General features: G+C 53.5%; 1 protein-coding gene across 1 annotated transcript; it reads left to right on the top strand.

Moving 5' to 3' along the window:
* The first annotated feature begins 676 nt into the window (after nucleotides 1–676).
* Col6a1 (collagen type VI alpha 1 chain) lies at nucleotides 677–17,889 on the top strand. The gene is made up of 35 exons (XM_021204570.1): nucleotides 677–883; nucleotides 1,652–1,781; nucleotides 3,198–3,398; nucleotides 4,841–5,000; nucleotides 5,317–5,445; nucleotides 5,573–5,593; nucleotides 5,708–5,728; nucleotides 5,811–5,855; nucleotides 7,068–7,121; nucleotides 7,571–7,615; nucleotides 7,731–7,757; nucleotides 8,207–8,233; nucleotides 8,332–8,376; nucleotides 8,630–8,683; nucleotides 8,885–8,947; nucleotides 9,274–9,336; nucleotides 9,425–9,478; nucleotides 9,575–9,610; nucleotides 9,960–10,022; nucleotides 10,419–10,481; nucleotides 11,543–11,605; nucleotides 11,795–11,857; nucleotides 12,072–12,122; nucleotides 12,332–12,367; nucleotides 12,605–12,667; nucleotides 12,836–12,901; nucleotides 13,116–13,151; nucleotides 13,545–13,581; nucleotides 13,896–13,904; nucleotides 14,383–14,516; nucleotides 15,048–15,157; nucleotides 15,265–15,448; nucleotides 15,568–15,745; nucleotides 16,325–16,354; nucleotides 16,519–17,889. Exons 1-35 carry the CDS (start codon nucleotides 790–792, stop codon nucleotides 17,139–17,141), a joined length of 3,078 nt encoding a protein of 1,025 aa, XP_021060229.1. The 5' UTR covers nucleotides 677–789; the 3' UTR covers nucleotides 17,142–17,889.
* Nucleotides 17,890–18,501: the final 612 nt, after the last annotated feature.

Genomic DNA, 18,501 nt, shown 5'->3' with positions numbered 1-18,501 from the left:
AAGGACATAGTCTCACGGAGTCCTAGGATTCACTGTCACTGTTGGTTTTCTTTACTGACTCTTATTATTAATGATGCTGAAATTTGTAACCAAATTTTTGTATTATAACGACTACACCACTCTTCTGGAATTTTCTCTGGGTAAGAGAGAGACAGAAACAGAGAGAAACTCTTATATATCCATATGGTTAGTGTTGACAACTTGGATTTCCATAATAAAGATCAAAAGATCAAATATCTGTTGCAAGTTAAGTATTTAAACCGAAGTGACAGCTACACAGAAATCACCAGCACCCGAGAAAGCCACGTTTGTGGCTCACACCAGAAAACTGGGCTGCACAGTCCCAAAGGCGGTATTTGGAATTAAACAACCAGAAATATTTCCTGGAACTTCTTTTGGGAATCAGAGTTTGTTCATCCTATATTTTATCCTACGTTACACTGGACGGTTGACTCTGAGCGGGCAAACATCCCACACACCGTAGCAACAGGAAGTCCACAGCCCAGGAGTGTCTTGGCTCTGGGTACCCTAGAGGAGAGGGCCTTTTTCTCTTCAAGGTTCCAGAGGCCCCGATGCTGAGGCTCTGACTCATTCAGCTCTGAGGCCCTCCCCTTCCTCTCCCCCTCCTCTCCTGATCCCTCCCCTCTCTGCACCTCCCTCCCTCCCTCCACCCTCCCTGGCTCTCTCCACAGACTGCAGCAAGCAGAGACAACCTCTCACTCTGCCTTTACCAGTGCCCACCCTGACCCTGGCCCACATTTGACGGTGACTCGCAGGCCAGCCAGAAACATGAGGCTGGCCCAGGCTGTGCTGCCCCTGCTGCTACAAGCCTGCTGGGTGGCCGCACAGGACATCCAGGGCTCCAAAGCGATTGCCTTCCAAGGTGAGTGAACTGGCTGTGCTCCCTGTGTGCTGTGTTTAGCTGCCTGAAGGCCTGGAAGTAGATGGGGCTCAATGCCCCACAAGGTACTGTCCCTCGTCCTCCCTCCCCCTCTGTCTTAATCTTGTGGAGAGCCACCGAGAAGGGGGCTTGTCCCTTGTCCAAGCCTGCATTCTATTTGCTTCCCGTCTTGAAGCAGCTCTAACACCCGGCTCCCAGCTGAAAGGCCCCGGAGTCCTGTCACCCCAAATCTTGCCATGCTAGGGAGATGACAGGTTGGTAAACTCCAGAGGGACCTAGCATTGAGGGGAGTCTGTGGCTAGGCTACCACTCCCGGTCCATTTCTGTCCTGAGTAAATGACTGATAGTCTCTCTTTGCTTGATGGCCAGCATAGGTAACCTGCCTCTTCACAACTCAGGGGGAGGTCACAGATCTGGTGGCTTTCTGTTGAACTGGAGACCATAAGGAGAAATAGTCCAGTTCTCCCAGGCAGCCCCTGCCCTCTGTAACTGGCCAAGGCCACTGTAACTGAGCAAGGCTCTGTCCAAGGACAGGACACCCTGAGACCTGGCTCTCACTCAGACCCTGCTGGGTGTTGCCCACCAGGCAGGTGAGGGGCTGGGACTGCTCCAGTCACCTGCTCAGAGCTCTGCTGGGGAGAATGGATGGTGTCTGGCCAGGAAGGCTCTGGCCAGAATGGGAATATGTGAAGGGGCCTGGTGCCCCCAGCCGGCCTCAGGGCATGGCTCATGGGACCTTCTCTGGCTCAGACTGCCCTGTGGATCTATTCTTCGTGCTCGACACCTCGGAGAGTGTGGCCTTAAGGCTGAAACCTTATGGGGCCCTGGTGGACAAGGTGAAGTCCTTCACTAAGCGCTTCATCGACAACCTGAGAGACAGGTAGAGTGAGCTTGCCTTGGCCTGTCCTGTAGCTCTGTGGTCCTGGGGTAGGGGGTGGAGGGGGACTGGACCTGCAGGGAGAGCTGAGCCTTAACTCCGAATTTCAGAAGCTGCCCAGAGCTCCATCCCATGTCTCTACAGCTCAGAGGGACAGGAGGGAGGGCGAGTGGGTAGGAGATGGGATGGTGGGGAGGAGGGGAAGTCTCCTTGTCAACAGGGTTGAGAAGAGGGTTTTGAGTATAGAAATGTGAGGTCTCCATTTTCCAAACACACAGACAGGGGTCTGGGGAGTCCGCCAGCTGTGTAGCTATGCCTGGTGCCCGGAGTTCTGCCTGCAGCTGGATCCCACCTGCCCACATGGGCATTAGAGCCTCTGCCTAAGTCCTGGGCCGAACATCCCCAGTGTCTTCATCACAAGGGCTGGGAGGAGGGGACTGTGGGACATACCATGCTTCATTCACTCTCTTCCTCCCTCCCTCCTCAATGGGACACTAGGGGCAGAGGGTGTGGCTGGAGGCAGGCCCTGAGGAAGGATGCAGATCATGAGTCTCCTCCCCTAGCAGGGTCCCCACAGTCTGTCACTGTGAGGACAGGAACTTAGCCCGTACAGGTCTTAACCATGCTAACTACCGGTCCAGGGCCAGGGGCTCTCTGCCCATGGAGATAAGTGAGCTCTGGCAGATTGGGGTGAACCAGCTACCCCCAAGGCTGTCCACCTCGGGGACCTGAACTTAGGGAAAATGTCTGAGGCTGTAGGGAGGAAAAAGTTGATCTAAGTGCAGATAAGAGTGGGTGTCCTCCATCCCTTTAGCTTCCGGTGTCTCAGGATCCCACCTGTGAAATGGGGTGAAACTACACACACACACACACACACACATATATATATATATATATATATATATATATATATATATATATATATTAGCTTCACTATATATTAGCTTCACTATAGGGGCCTTGGTCACTCTGTCTCCTGAAAATACATGTGTGGGGCCCCATCGCAGACCCTGGACAGCTGTGGGGCCATATGCTACAGAGCAGGGTAGAGGGAACTCAGACCCACTTCAGAAACCCCCATGTCCTAGTTAAATCTGGCCTGTGCCTGCCTCTAGTCTCACCCAGTCTTCTGTAATGCGTGGCCATCTGGGACCCCAGCTGGGGTCACCTTTAAGGCTCAGTTGAGACTCAGTTGGTTTGTACAGCCATACCCATTGTATAGCCCCCAGGACAGGGACCTCCCCTTTCCATCACAGGACTCTGAGTCACCTGCCTGTCTGTGAGATGGGGACACAGTGGTACCCTTGGGTGGTGGGACAGCAAGCTCTTTCATGAAGGTCAAGGGTTAGCATGTCCTTGGGGTGGGGTGGGAGAGGTCTTTCTGGGCTCACCTCACCTCATTTCACCTACGACTCGCAGGTACTACCGGTGTGACCGCAACCTGGTTTGGAACGCGGGTGCGCTGCACTACAGTGACGAGGTGGAGATCATCCGAGGGCTCACGCGCATGCCCAGTGGCCGCGATGAGCTCAAGGCCAGCGTGGATGCGGTCAAGTACTTCGGGAAAGGCACCTACACCGACTGCGCCATTAAGAAGGGGCTGGAGGAGCTGCTCATAGGGTGAGTGGAGGAGGGCCGATCATGGTGGCCAAATCTGGACCCATTGTGTCTATGAGCCGGGACAGTCTAAGGGGGCTCTCTCTACCCATAGGCCTTTTCAACCTGTGTACTACAGGGCCTCTTTGGCCCGTTTTCATGGTCAGGTGAACTTCTAGCAGGCTGCCTGTTACCCATCAAGCACTGGGCCAACAGCTAGAGACGGGTCAACAGCTAGAGACTGCCTCAGGGAGTGATGCTCCTGTAGCCACAAACCTCTGCAGGGACCACGGGGCCATGCCCGGATCTCCACCCACCCATGTGTCTCTCTTGACTAAAGGACCTTAGTCACCACACCCAGAGGCAGCAGAGAGAGAGAAAGACCATAGGAGATACGGAGAGAGAAGCCAGTTATTGCAGAACGGCTATGACAGTGCAGCCCTGGGACCACCCAGACGATGTTCTTTAGCAGCAGGGGGCATGGCTTCTGTCTCCCTTGCTATCCTGCATGGTCTGAGGATCTCTCCTCACATGGCTAGATGCCTTCCCGTAATGGCCCAAGGTGTTGAGCTGAGGGGCAAGGGGTGGCTATAATTCTGTGCTCACAGGGTGCCCATGACCAGTCTGGTAGGCACAGGTTGCATATCTACCCAGCCCCCTCAGCATCAGCTGCCCAGTGCAGCCAGCACAGGGGAGCCATACCTGCCTCCTCACGACTCTTCCCTTCTGTAGCTTCACTGAGACTCTCTAGCATTATGAGGCTGCCGAGCTAAGCACCAGGCCAAGGTTCATTTAGCCCATCCATCTCAACACCCATGTGTGGTGGTGACACTGCATGGGACAGCAGGTCTTATCTCTCATCTTGTGTAACTTTATGAGGCAAGAAAGCTAGTGGCTGGGTTGGGGGCCTAGGAATTCAGAGCACGGCCACGTCATGCAACCCACAGAATAAATGTGAAGGTGGGTTTTCTAGAATACACATGATATGGCTCCCAGCATATGGGAAAGACTTTGTGTCTGTCTGTGTGGATCCCTATTTCACTTTGACCTCTTCCTCAAGAAGGCCCACTGCATTTTTTAGGGTGAAACAATCAAAGGCTGTCTGAGTCCCCCTAGATCTGACACCAATTACCTTCTACAGGACTACCCTAGTAGCCCGGGGTCACCCCTGGGCCTCTTGTTCCCAGAGATTTTGGGTCCAAGGTATCTTAAGATGATGCCCATTTAGGGGGTACAAGCTGAGGACTGGTGTCTTTCCTGAAAGTGTGCATCTCGAAGCGATATTTGCAGACATGTAACCCCATGAGATTGGATACTTTATAATTATGATCAATGGTAAAACCTGGTCCCTGGGTGACAGGGGACAGCATGTCCAGAGCTGTCTTGGGTTCTTCTCCTGGGTCTCAGCTCTGGGGTTCTCAGCTCTGAGCCCTAGAGAAGATCCCTCACCATGCTCGCCTCTCCAGGGGCTCCCACCTGAAGGAGAACAAGTACTTGATCGTGGTGACCGATGGGCATCCTCTAGAGGGCTACAAGGAACCATGCGGGGGTCTGGAAGATGCAGTGAATGAGGCCAAACACCTGGGCATCAAGGTCTTTTCTGTGGCCATCACACCTGATCACCTGGTAAGAGTCTCTCCTCCCCTTATACCAAGCACACAAGATGGAGGGCCTCTGGCCTCCTGGGCCCCAGAGCCACTGGTGTCCTCTCTTCTGCCACTGTTTGAGTACACATAGTCTGTTTCAAGGCCTCCCACCTGCTGGGTCCCTGGTGTGACCCTTGGGGCAAAGACTCTCTAGTAGACAGTCCTAGCCCTTCAAAGGGCTGACTCCACCCCACTGAGGAGTGTGGGTATCCCTGTGTGGGTTCCTCTATCCGGTTCACAGTGGTGCATGGCCTTGTGGAGGTGACTTACTCATCTCTCCTTCCCTGCGCTCTCAGGAGCCACGGCTAAGTATCATCGCCACAGACCACACATACCGACGCAATTTCACGGCAGCTGACTGGGGGCATAGCCGCGATGCAGAAGAAGCCATCAGCCAGACCATTGACACCATTGTGGACATGATTGTGAGCATGGACATCTTCGGAGACAGGGGTCGGGGGAGTCAGAGGTCGGGGGTCAAGGGTCAGGGGTAGGGAGAAGGAGGGCTGTGCCCACAGGAAAGAGTAACTCTTTCTTTCATTTTCATTTCAGAAAAATAATGTGGAACAAGTGGTAAGTGCTTCCCTCTGAGACCCGAGTCAGGGCCTGGGTCTTACACGGGTCCTAGTGTTGGGGGGTGTCTCCATGTTCGGTCTCTGACTGGTCTCCTATCTTTCTCTTCCACAGTGCTGTTCTTTTGAGTGTCAGGTAAGTATAGTCCACCCTCTCTGCTGGCCTGGGACCTCTGTCTAGGATCTGGGGTTAATAACGTCTCTCTTGTTTCCCCCAGGCTGCCAGAGGACCTCCAGGGCCCCGAGGTGACCCTGGGTATGAGGTGAGTTGTCAGCGGAATTATTTTAATATGGATGGGAGCAGTGAATTCATCCATGACTGTATTTCTTCACCTTATGCTAATCCCCATAACCTCACAGAGAAACCAAGATTTCTTTCAAGCTGCATCTCAATACCTGGGCAGTTAAGTGATATATATCAACCTCTTAAGCTAACCTGGCGACTTCTCAGTCATGATCCCAATATACTTGCTGTTTCTTATTGGTCTTGTTCTTTGAGCTTCAGGTGTGTTTCTATGACATCTCTCTGGCCCCCTCCTTCGTGGCTCTAACCTCTCTTCATCCTCATGACCAGTCTGACTCTCCCTCCCCATCTCCTTCCCCTGGCTGGTAGAAATCCCGCCCTATTCTCTCTTTTGCCCAGCCATTGGGTGTTCAGCATTTATGGACAAGGCAGAGAGTAAATGGTAAGAACTGTTTATCCAAACTTGAAATAGGAGATTCTTGACCTAAGCTTTATAATGCCAAGTCTACATTGAAACAAGATTTGGGGACAGAGAAATCAGCTTTTGAATAAGTCAAGGATGAATAACCTAGACACAGTGCACACAAACATTATGCATATACTGAGTGTCTGAAATAACTCTTATTGGGACAAGCCACAGTGGAGATGCCATAGCTCTGTGCCTACCTCCTTGGGTACCTGGTACATGCAACACTGGCTGTCAGTTTGCCTTTATCCTGGGAGAAAGTCCAGGCTTAATGCGGGTTTGTGGTGTGGGAGCTGGGGTTGCAGAGCCTGCTCCTTGTGGGCCAGAAACTGGAGCTCTCAGCGTGGCTCACGTGGCACAGATTTGAACACCAAGGGAGACACTCAGTGTTGGTTCCTACAGAAGGCCAGGTCTAGAATGGTTCACCTACCACATGGCCATCATCCGCAGAGCTGCTATGGCCCTCTGGGGAGCCTCTCTGCTGGGTCTCCCTGTTCCTCTGGGACTGAAGCAGCGTATCAGTTCAGCTTTGAGCACCTGCGGGCAAAGGCACAGATCTAATGATGACACAGCATGAGGACCCTGGTGGGTAAGACTCCCAGATGCCAGGCAGGTCCAGGAGCCACGGCCAGGACGACTCTGAAGCCTGGATGGAATCACTCTGAAGAATCTTTTCATGTACAAGGGATCTTGCCCAGCTTTCCAGAGCAGATGGCTGTGGCTCCTGACCTGGCCTCCCCTGAGCTGATCTCCTCTGCCTTCCAGGGGGAACGAGGGAAGCCGGGTCTTCCGGGAGAGAAGGGAGAAGCTGGAGACCCTGTAAGTTTTGGTTACTGTCCATATGAGGGTGGGGACAAGGGCAGAGAAGCCTGAGGCTGGACATCAGAGCTGTAGGAACTTCCAGAAGCATAATTCTGAGCACAGAGACCACACAGCCTGTCTTGTTGGGGGAAGAAAGGCACACCAAGGGCCAGGCTGACCAAATCTGAGGGCCTCCGCTTTCAGCCATGATAAGTCTCCTGGCAAATCTCTCTCCCTTCTAGCTGCCCCCCTCCAGGTGTTGTGGCTCCCCATCCTTTCCTCTGGGGCACGGTACATACCCTCTCCTCCCTCCTGGGTGTGCTGGGCTCCTTCCTGACCTTCAGGGGCCCCACCACAGGTCCCTTAAGGATTCTACGTGGGTCTAGCTGTAGCAAGGGGTGAGGTGGGCTGAGTAGGACCTTCCAATGCTATCCAGGGATGTCTGACTATCTCTTGTTCTGTTCCAGGGACGGCCTGGGGATCTTGGACCAGTCGGGTACCAGGGTATGAAGGTACGCATCCCTAATGTCCAATCTCTTGGGTGGGGATGGATCAGGGTTTGGAAGCAAGGCCCAAGCTGCTGTGTACAACAATAACGGATCCCTTCCTTTTCTGTTTGGTTCATAGGGAGAAAAGGGGAGCCGCGGAGAGAAGGTGAGTGAGGGCCAGCTTCCGGTTGTGTCTCTCCGAGTACAGAGCGTTGAGTGATGAGCATCAGAGGGAGGCAGCTGGTGTTTCTGTCAGAGGGGAGCATGGGAAGTAGACCCTCCTGGCCTTCTCTATGCCTCTGGGGGAATGTGGCTGGTCTTTAGAGGCAGACCCTGTGAGTTCTGCTGCCGCCTCAGGTCACCTGGGTCAGAGAGGATGGGGCATGGGGAGTGTCATGGTACCTCAGTGGACAGTTCCTGGAGACCCTCAGAACACAGACCCTGTTGTCTTTCCTACCCATTCTGCCCCGTGTCCCTGATCTCTCTGTCCAGTGTCCCTGATCTCCAGTTCCCCTGCTTTCTTGGGTTGGTGGGTTGGTGTCGCCATTCCACCTAATGGGAGAATGGAGGTGCAGTGGGCACTGCCCTCTGACCCTCTTCTTCCTGTTTTCACAGGGTTCCAGAGGACCGAAAGGTTACAAGGTGAGTGTGGATGGGCCGAGGACGTAGATGCTGTCCATGGACCAATGCTAGTGACACGTGGCCTCCATCTAACCTTCTTGTGTCTCCATGCCTCACAGGGCGAGAAAGGCAAGCGAGGAATCGACGGGGTCGACGGCATGAAGGTACTCCTGAGGCAGGAGGGCTGGGAGGGTGGGGTGTGCTATCGAGGATGGGTGCAGTTCCCATAGTGGGCTTTCCTGGGAAACCTGGAGGTGCGAGTCAGGCGATGGTTCCTGCCAAGACCCAGGTCCTAGTAAACCCCAAGTGAGCCACTTGATTTCAGAGGGCTCCTGACTTTCCTGGGAGGGGCTTGGATGAACAGAACTCTAGCCTCCACTCAACCAGTCCGATCTTGACGTTTTCTTCTCCTTCCAGGGGGAGACGGGATACCCAGGGCTACCAGGCTGCAAGGGCTCACCAGGATTTGATGTAAGTTACTTCCTCTATCCCCGTGTCTCAGAATTGTGGGTTCTTAGGAACTTGGTCCAGCCCTTGCTATACTGACTCCTCCCAATGAGTGAGCGCTACGTGGAGCCATTTGATTCACTTTCTCAGTCTGAGTGTGACCACTTGTCTAGGGCCCATGAGGGTCTTGGCTAGCTCCAGTTTGCTTCTCCATCTTCCCACTAGGGCATTCAAGGACCCCCGGGTCCCAAGGGCGATGCCGGTGCCTTTGGGATGAAGGGAGAAAAGGTAAGTGGCAGGCGTCCTGGGTCCAGCATTCCTCCCGGGACCCACAGTGTGGGGACCAAGCCTGGCTCAGAGCAGCAAAAACCATAAAGCCTTGAGTGGTAGCCAAATTTGCCGTTCGCCACCCAACATCTCAGGTCTAGACCTGAGGAGATTTGAGGCTGAGATGGCCAAGACCGTGCTCTGCCGCTGTGGGTGACTTGGAGGATCCGGGGAGGTCAGAACTCTTCCAGAGGTGGTTGGTATGGCCCAAGGTTAGGGTAATCATTAAGCTGTGGTATGGCTTTCACTGTATGGACCTATGACCCATGATCCCTGATCTTCCCCAGGGTGAAGCTGGAGCTGACGGTGAGGCTGGGAGACCTGGGAGCTCAGGGTCACCTGGAGATGAGGTAAGATGGAGTAGCGTGAGGCGGGTTGGGATTGGCCTCATGGACACTGGGGATTTTGGTCATTCTCAACTTGTCCTCCCCCACCCAGGGTGATCCGGGAGAGCCTGGTCCCCCCGGAGAGAAAGGAGAGGCTGGTGATGAAGTGAGTGTCTCTATCCTTCTCCAGCTTCCATCCCCACGTACAGACTGAGTGCAGGCTAGTGAACAAACTAACATGAGCTATTCCTCCTTGTCTCAGGGAAATGCTGGCCCAGATGGTGCCCCTGGAGAGAGGGTGAGTTGGCTGGATGGTACTGTCGCTGCTGTCTTCACCACTGCCAGGAGAGGCTTGTGTGAGCGTGACCTGGCCCTGGTCCCTGGAGGTCCTTAGTGCCTTGGCTAGGTGGGAAGCCAGACACAGGTGTCGTAGATTTCACTTCGTGTTCTGGCCTTTGGGTCACTTGGGTGTCTGTGGAGGTAGGTGGCCTGAGGAACACAGAGGCCCGCCCATGGGCTGGTCTCACATGACCACAGAGACATTTGCTAAGATCATATGGTCATAAGGTCTAGCTCTCAGGCTTCTTCCATCCACCCTTCCTAACAGTGGGATGTAGGCAGCCTCACGTCCGTTTCTCTTCACACAGGGTGGCCCTGGTGAAAGAGGACCTCGGGGGACCCCTGGTGTGAGGGGCCCAAGGGGAGACCCGGTGAGTCATGCCTTGGGACTGTCTAGGGGGGGACACTGAGGCCGGACAGAGTTGAGCATAGATCCGCAGGGCCAGCCGTGCCTCCTTAGTGGTGTCTATGCCTCAGCTCTCCTGCTTTCCGATGGAGGGCTGGAACTGCCAGGGCTCTGCCAGGGCATCCAAGGTAGGGCATCAATCCAAATCCTGTCAGAGGCTTGCTCATTAGTGGGTGCATCTGGAGAAGGAGACACTGCACGTAGGGCCAGCCTTGGTCTCTAGTTTTGAGTTCAGCAGACTCAGGCAACCCTCACTAGAGTGCCCCAATTGCTCGTCACCAAGACAGTGGCTCTTCCTAGAGCAAACTGCTAGTGGCCACGTGGCCTCTACGTCTACACTCATCGGCTCATTTCTCCCCAGGGTGAAGCTGGACCACAGGGTGATCAAGGAAGAGAGGGGCCCGTCGGCATCCCTGGAGACTCGGTAGGAAGCCTGATATATTATAGGGAGCCATGACGCCTAACTAAGCCAAGAGTTTCACTTGGGTCTTCAGAAGGAAGTGTTCCCAGTGGTTAGGCATGGCGGGGAAGGGGGGGCCCTCCTATAGATATGTGTCCCTGAAGACACATAGTGTCCATGCTAGCCTGTTTTGGCTGGGTATGAATGTGTGTCAGTGCTTAGCATGAGGCCAAGAAATGTAGTGGAGGTCTTGGGATACAGACACTTGTAGCCTCCATACCATACCTTAGATCTCTGACCTTGAGCTGTTATGTTCACAGGGCCTGGTAGTGTGTGTGTCTGTGAGTGTGTGTGTGTGTGTGTGTTGCGAGGGGGTAACAGGTAATAGAGACCTGGCTACAACAGGGAGGGAGACTATGTTGGTGAGGACCGATATGAGTTCCTAGGCTACCGGATGGACGGAGGTGAGCTCTTTGCACCCTCAGGAGGCAAGGCTTTGAGGCTAGCTGGAGTGAGTTTGGTACCAAAGGTTCCAGAATCTAAAGGTATGAATAAGACCTTCCAGAGCCCGTGTTCAGAGAGCCAGGGCTATTCAGCCAGGCTCAGTCTGGAGACACTGGGGTCTTCAGGTCACCAGGCCCCCTCAGAGCCATCCGGAGGGAACGAGGCAGGGACAGACATAGCTTGAGTCTGGAGTTGACCTTGCTTGTGTCTAGTAGGGAAGGGGCAGAAGTCTTGGTGAGAGAACCCACTTCATATGGAGGTTCTACAGGGCTAGAGGTACTTCCCAGGAAAGTACAGCCATTAAGGTCCCCTGAACAAAAGGGACATCCACACACCCTGACACCTAAAGTGAAGGCTCCCGCATGGATACTAGAGAGACATGCAGGGAGCCCAACCTGACCAGACCCACACTGGCCACTGGCCGCACCTGTCCTGAGGCCCCGAGGGTCCTACACCCCTGTGCCCAGGACCCTAGATGACAGTGATGGAGCCCATGGCCTGGGACTTTCTGTTCTCAGGGAAGGCAAACAGATATGGCCCGGGGGTGGTGAGCTGAGCTCTCACAGTTCTTAATCTTCTAGGGTGAGGCTGGCCCCATTGGACCTAAAGGATACCGAGGTGATGAGGGTCCTCCAGGTCCTGAGGTAAGAACTTGTCCACTCTTCTCTGCTGTTGGCCTAGGCTACCCCTGAGTGCCACCCTGAGGAATATCTCAGTCTTGCAGTATCTCCCATACCCCCACCCCATTTCCTTACACCTGGTCCCAGAGAAGGATAGTGTAGCCCAAACTTACATTGGCTATGATCTAGCAATTACCTGTTCCTCTCCTTTAGGGTCTCAGAGGAGCCCCAGGACCTGTTGGTCCCCCCGGAGACCCAGGACTGATGGGTGAGAGGGTAAGTATTTGGGAGAACAACCCTGCCGGGCTAGGGCTGTTCATCAGGGACACTAGCAGCTGGGACTTGCCATAACTTGCCCCTGAGAGAGGTGTTGAGGGGCCTCCACAGTTGGGTGTCAAGATGCCTCATTCAAGACTCTCTTGCTTAAAGCTGTCCCCAGATGCTGTCCCCAGCCATCTGGTATGGTGACAGCAACTCTACCTTCTCTCAGGGTGAGGATGGACCACCAGGAAATGGCACGGAGGGTTTCCCCGGCTTCCCTGTGAGTATCAAGAGACATGTCTACCAAGCCTCCTTTGGTATCCCTCGGGCCAAACTGGGCATCTAGATGACTGGGATAGACCAGGGCCATCGGTTAGTCCGGGCATTTGGACCTGGGACTCTGCCAACCCTGGGCACATCCACCTGTGGTTCTCACTTGGCTGCCCTCCCCAATGGAGCTTGGTATAACTATCCTATCCTTCTTCACAGGGGTATCCAGGCAACAGAGGCCCTCCTGGGCTAAATGTGAGTATCTCTACCTTGCCTCTGACAGGCCATGTATGTAGGTCCATACTGCTCACATGCACAATCAAGACTCTGTGAGCACCTTCCCACATGACACCAGGCATCATGCACATACACTTACATGTGACCCTGAGGTTGCACTACTGACTTCAGGGACACCCCCACAATAGCACATCTACCTTCTCTGCCTGCTTTACTCCCAAGATCCCACTAACCAATATATGTTGTTTCCTGCAGGGCACGAAAGGCTACCCTGGCCTCAAGGGGGATGAGGGTGAAGTCGGAGACCCGGGAGAGGATGTAAGTGAGGTGGGGGGAGGGGAAGACTCTCTCTGGCATTCCAACCCTGCAGGCTTTGCTCGTTGGAACAGTGGCACAGGGCAGGCTGGAGATGCCCCCCTGAGGGCTGGAGTCTGGGCAACTGATATACATGGCTGGTCCTGCTGACCCCATTCCATTTCCTTCCAGAACAATGACATTTCACCCCATGGGGTCAAAGGGGCAAAGGGATACCGAGGCCCAGAAGGACCCCAGGTAGGTGACATGGCTGGAGGGCTTGGGTTTTGTAGAAGCAAAGAAAAGATGTATAAAGTAACTCGAGGCAGGAACCAAAAGACCCAAGGGACCAGGCTTGCCCAAGGGCAATTAGGGACACTGAGGTCCCCAGAGGACATGTAGTTTAAGAATCCATGGGCTCCGTTGATCCAGGCTCCCCATTTACAGTCTTGGTCTGCATTTGCTCTGCCAGGGACCTCCAGGACATGTGGGACCACCTGGGCCAGATGTAAGTATGGCGTCTGTAAATAAGATTTGGGGGCTGACCACTATGGTCGTGGAGCTGGACGGGAACATTAATGAAAACTGTTCACAGCTGGGGGGCAGCTGGGGGCAGAGGCTTGAAGCCTTGTACCCATGCTACAGACATACACAACTACAGTTGAGGCTTGTGATGACTTCAGGGGACACAGGTAACAACTGTGGGAGACATCTGGCCATGGGGGACACATGGCAGCTATGCGTTGGTATCTGCATCATAGCTTATGTTCTTAGGGGGTAAAGTCAGGAACATTCTAGGCTGGGAGGAGTCCCTGGATAGAGCCAATCCCCAGGGGTTCCCAGGGACCAGCAGGGATGGCCTCAGCCCAAGCCTCGTCAACAGTGTCATCTCTTTCCCCAGGAGTGTGAGATCCTGGATATTATCATGAAGATGTGCTGTGAGTATCTGGATCTCAGGTTGCCTTTTTTTTTTTTTTTAAGGGCCAGCAGGTTCCTGCCAGCTACAGGGCCCAGGCTGTTGCTCCAGAAGGTTCTCAGAGATTGGGAGGTGTTGGTGGGCAGGGTCTAGGCTCTCTGGAAATTGGCAGGTCTCCCACTCCAGAACCAGGGCTGGGCTACACACCCTCTGAGATTTCAGAGACTCTAGTATGCTGAGGACCTGGCCAGAGCTAGGTGAAGCCAGGCAGAGCAGGACAGGGCACCTTGTAATCCAGAGCTGTCCTATTCAGTGCCTTTTCTCCTCTCTCCTCAGCCTGCTGTGGTGAGTGATGTTTCTTCACCCTTGGGAGTTCCTGTGCAGTGTTAAGTAGACCCACCCTGGCTCTGCAGCAGGCCAGCCCTACAAGGCACTCAACCACGTGCTCGCTCCGCCACGTGCTCGCCCTGATGTCTCCCTTCCCAGTGAGCAGTGCCCTGGGGTCAGGCATCTTAGGATGCTGCTGATCCCTGGCCTTTCTGCCTAGTGTTGCAAGTAACCATCAACAGACTGGAGCAGGAAGCAGACCTCCAGGCCTGTCTTATCCAGAGCTCCATAGGCTCAGAGCTAGGATGAAGGAGCAAGGGCAGCAAGTGCTGGGTCTGGTCAGAGGAGGCCAGCCTGGCAAGCCTAGCTCCCAAGGAGACATGGCAGGGGAGTCATGATTCACCATGAGGATCCCAGGACACAGGGGTGGGACCGTGGAATGCAGGGGAAACCAATAGAAGGGCACTGAGGGCTGTGGCCCATCCTCCCTCCCTAGAGTGCACATGTGGCCCCATTGACATCCTCTTCGTGCTGGACAGCTCGGAGAGCATTGGCCTACAGAACTTTGAGATTGCCAAGGACTTCATCATCAAGGTCATTGACCGGTTGAGCAAGGATGAGCTGGTCAAAGTGAGTACAAGCCAACCTGGGACCACAGGTAGGGCCAATAGAGAGCTGGTCCCCTCCACCAAAGCTTCTAGCTCATCACTGTATACACTGATTGATATATACATTGAGCTGTCCGGACCCTTCAACAAAGCCAAACAGTTCATCCTTAATGTCCATAGAAATATAAATATAAATATATATATATATATATATATATATATATATATATATATATATGGTAGAAATATATATGGGAGATGCATATATGTGTGTATTATATGTATACACACATATATGTATATATCCATATACATACACACACACACACATGCATTCTCACCTCACAGCACAGAGAATCCTGATCCAGAGATTATCCTTTAAGGACAAAACCTTGAGGACCATGTACAGAGGCTTGTGGCCCTGGGGAGTAGTTATGGAGGGCTCTGGGTGAATGAGCAGGGGTCTTGGGCCTTGGGGTAGAGGTCCTTGGAAGGCTGGGATTCTAGCACATAGTGGTGTTGGACCCCAGACCCAGTGGTGTCATTCCCACAGTTTGAGCCAGGGCAGTCTCATGCAGGCGTGGTACAGTATAGCCACAACCAGATGCAAGAGCACGTGGATATGCGGAGCCCCAACGTCCGCAACGCCCAGGACTTCAAAGAGTAAGAGCATCCCCAAGATTGCCACCCCAATCCCAGGCCTATAGCAGGCTGGCCTAGCCAGGACCCTGACCATGACTCTGACCCTGGCCTGTCTGTCTACTGTGTAGAGCCGTCAAGAAGCTACAATGGATGGCTGGTGGCACATTCACCGGAGAAGCGCTGCAGTACACCCGGGACCGGCTGCTTCCACCCACCCAGAACAACCGAATTGCCCTGGTGATCACGGACGGACGCTCTGACACTCAACGGGACACGACACCTCTCAGTGTGCTCTGCGGCGCAGACATTCAGGTGGGCAGTTGCATTACCCTAGCAGAGGCTGAACGGGGGTTGGGGTTGGGGTGGGGGGCTGCTCTCCAGGGGAGGAGATGCCCAGGATCAGCTGATCCATGCAACCCTGTCCTCTGCAGGTAGTTTCTGTGGGCATCAAGGATGTGTTTGGGTTTGTGGCGGGCTCCGACCAGCTCAACGTCATTTCCTGCCAAGGCTTATCGCAAGGTCGGCCAGGTATCTCCCTGGTGAAGGAGAACTATGCAGAGCTTCTCGAAGACGGCTTTCTGAAGAACATAACAGCCCAGATCTGTATAGGTGGGTGCTGAATGGGCAATGCCTACGTCTGTCTTAGACATGCCTCCTCTGCTTTGGGGGACTGTTTGGGCTAGAAACAGTCCTCACAATGTGCCTGGCACTTTTACCTCAAGAGAGATTGTGACCTGGCTGTATGGCACTGTCCAGGGTGACCCCTGGCCTAGCAGAGCAGCATGAGGATGGCTGTTCTCATGCTACACACATGGGACAAAGCACCTGCCCCCAACACCATGGGCACACTCTATGTCAGCCTTATGACTTGTCTGACTCCGTGCTGTGGACACCTTGGTCAAGGGGTGCACTTTGTGCCAGATTCATGACAGGCAGTAGATTAGTGGCATGGAACAGCAAACTACCTCTTCTCCTCTGAGACTCAGTTTCCCCCTTTTAAAGAAGAAGCCAAGGGCCTGACTCCACCTTTCAGTATTTTGGAGCCAGGATCAGGAAATGGTGCTAGGACATTGTCTGTCTCTCTGTCTGTCTGTCTGTCTGTCTGTCTGTCATAGGCAGCTGACCAAAGCAGAACTCGGATGGTTCACATGATGGTGGACTTATTCAGGTGACTTTTTTTCTTTACAGATAAGAAGTGTCCAGATTATACCTGTCCAAGTGAGTACAAGGATGGCCTGAGACAGGGTGGGGAAGGCAGGACCTGATCAAGGGTCCCACAGGGCTCTGGGCACTCTCCTCTGGGGCTTGGCAGCTCTGAAAATCTGGGCACCCTCTGACCTGTGCAGTCTACCTAGGCTCAGGCCACCCTCTCTGCCCCACAGTCACATTCTCCTCCGCGGCTGACATCACCATCCTGCTAGACAGCTCAGCCAGTGTTGGCAGCCACAACTTTGAAACCACCAAGGTCTTCGCCAAGCGCCTAGCTGAGCGATTCCTGTCAGCAGGCAGGGCGGATCCTTCCCAGGATGTGCGGGTGGCCGTGGTACAGTATAGTGGCCAGGGGCAGCAACAGCCAGGTCGGGCGGCTCTTCAGTTCTTGCAAAACTACACAGTGCTGGCCAGTTCTGTGGACAGCATGGACTTCATCAACGACGCCACGGATGTCAACGATGCTCTGAGCTACGTGACTCGTTTCTACCGGGAAGCCTCGTCAGGTGCCACCAAGAAGAGAGTGCTCTTGTTCTCAGACGGCAACTCACAGGGGGCCACAGCAGAGGCCATTGAGAAGGCTGTGCAGGAGGCCCAGCGTGCAGGCATTGAGATCTTTGTGGTGGTGGTGGGACCCCAGGTGAATGAGCCCCACATCCGTGTGCTTGTCACTGGTAAGACTGCAGAGTATGACGTGGCCTTTGGCGAGCGCCACCTATTCCGTGTACCAAACTACCAGGCCCTGCTACGTGGCGTACTCTACCAGACAGTCTCCAGGAAAGTGGCACTGGGCTAAAGGGCCACACACGTGGCTGGACACACGTGGCATGGAGACACACTTCAACAGGCCTTCTCGCCCTTCCCACTGACCAAACAGGAATAGGAAATGTGACCCAATTGGTCCACTCAACTGTCTTAAAGGGAAAGCTGAGATGCACACTCTTTGCTTTGTATAATGTCCTTCATGGCTCACCTGAGCTCCTATCTAGATCCCGCCCTTGGTTTGTACGTCATGGCGGCCATCTTGCTGACTTCCCCTCTCCCATCTGGGCTGGATCCAGCCATCTTGTCTTCCTCCTCACCGCCCCTAACCTGTCCCTGGTGCCTTCACACCATCCTTGCAGTGTCCATCTGTGTTCCGTCTTCCACGCTCAACGCGAAGCTGACCTTCGCATGAGCTCAGCTTGCTGGATTATGGCTTTTAGAAAATTGAACGCAAGAGGATTTCCAAACACAGACTTGGAGGAGACCCCTCCTCTCCATCAGGTGCTTGTCAGGGTCCTTAGTGGCCAGTCCTTCCACTCCGAAAGCAAAGGTGCTATGTATCTGTAAGGGCTCTCTCTAGACACACACGGGCCTAGCCTGCACAGTTCACACTCAAGTGTCCTGTCAGAACCAATCCAGAGCTTTCTCCCTCAAAATAGTGACTTGTCTCCCCCTGGTCCCCGAAGGCTCCCCTTTAGATAGTTTCTTCATGGCTCCCCCATGTTCCCCTGAACCTGGTCCAAGCCAGCTATCTCTGCTAATAAAGGTTTCCGTTTTTCTCCGTGACTCTTCCCTTTATCTACAAACACATTACCCAACACACTTGGAAAGAGAAGTCAATGCCAGACATACCACAGGGCAGAGGAGAAGCTGCCCTGGCCCATGGACACTGGCAATCTGTTTCTGAGAGGAAAAACTCAGAGGCCTACAGGCATCATATCAGGGAGCTGTAGCGCTGAGGAGCACAGTGCCCTGCAGCACAGTATGGAGAGACACTTAGGGTTGATGGCTTGCCCAAAAAGATAACTCGAGACCCAACTAGGTCCAATCAGTTTTATCCTAGTTCCAACAAAATTCAACCAAATTAAATCAGATCCAACCAGAATAACCAGACCAAATGATATCAGATGAGATAACACCAGACCTAACCAAATATAATTTGATTAGACCATATCCCAATGAGATCTAACACCAGGCCCAAACAAATATAAGCCAGATATAAATCAAATCCAAATAGATACGCTAGACCAAACTGCATTTAGCCAGATTAAATCAGACTAAACAATATCCAACCAGATTAAAATAAACAGCACCAGGCCCAACTAGAGCAAATTAGAACAAATCAGATCTAACCAGATTAAACTAGAATAAACCAGACCTAACTAGAATAT

This window comes from Mus pahari, chromosome 9 (genome assembly GCF_900095145.1).
Source record: "Mus pahari chromosome 9, PAHARI_EIJ_v1.1, whole genome shotgun sequence".
In the NCBI taxonomy this organism is placed as follows: Eukaryota; Metazoa; Chordata; class Mammalia; order Rodentia; family Muridae; genus Mus; species Mus pahari.
Note: the sequence above shows the minus strand (reverse complement) of the source record. Positions and strands in the feature narration are given on the sequence as shown.

Excerpts from the sequence above, each read along its gene's own strand:
- Col6a1 (XM_021204570.1), top strand. The coding sequence starts at position 790 with ATGAGGCTGGCCCAGGCTGTGCTGCCCCTGCTGCTACAAGCCTGCTGG. Across the intron at positions 1,782-3,197 it reads ATCGACAACCTGAGAGACAG|GTACTACCGGTGTGACCGCA; the intron begins GTAGAGTGAGCT and ends TACGACTCGCAG. Across the intron at positions 10,023-10,418 it reads GGGGCCCAAGGGGAGACCCG|GGTGAAGCTGGACCACAGGG; the intron begins GTGAGTCATGCC and ends ATTTCTCCCCAG.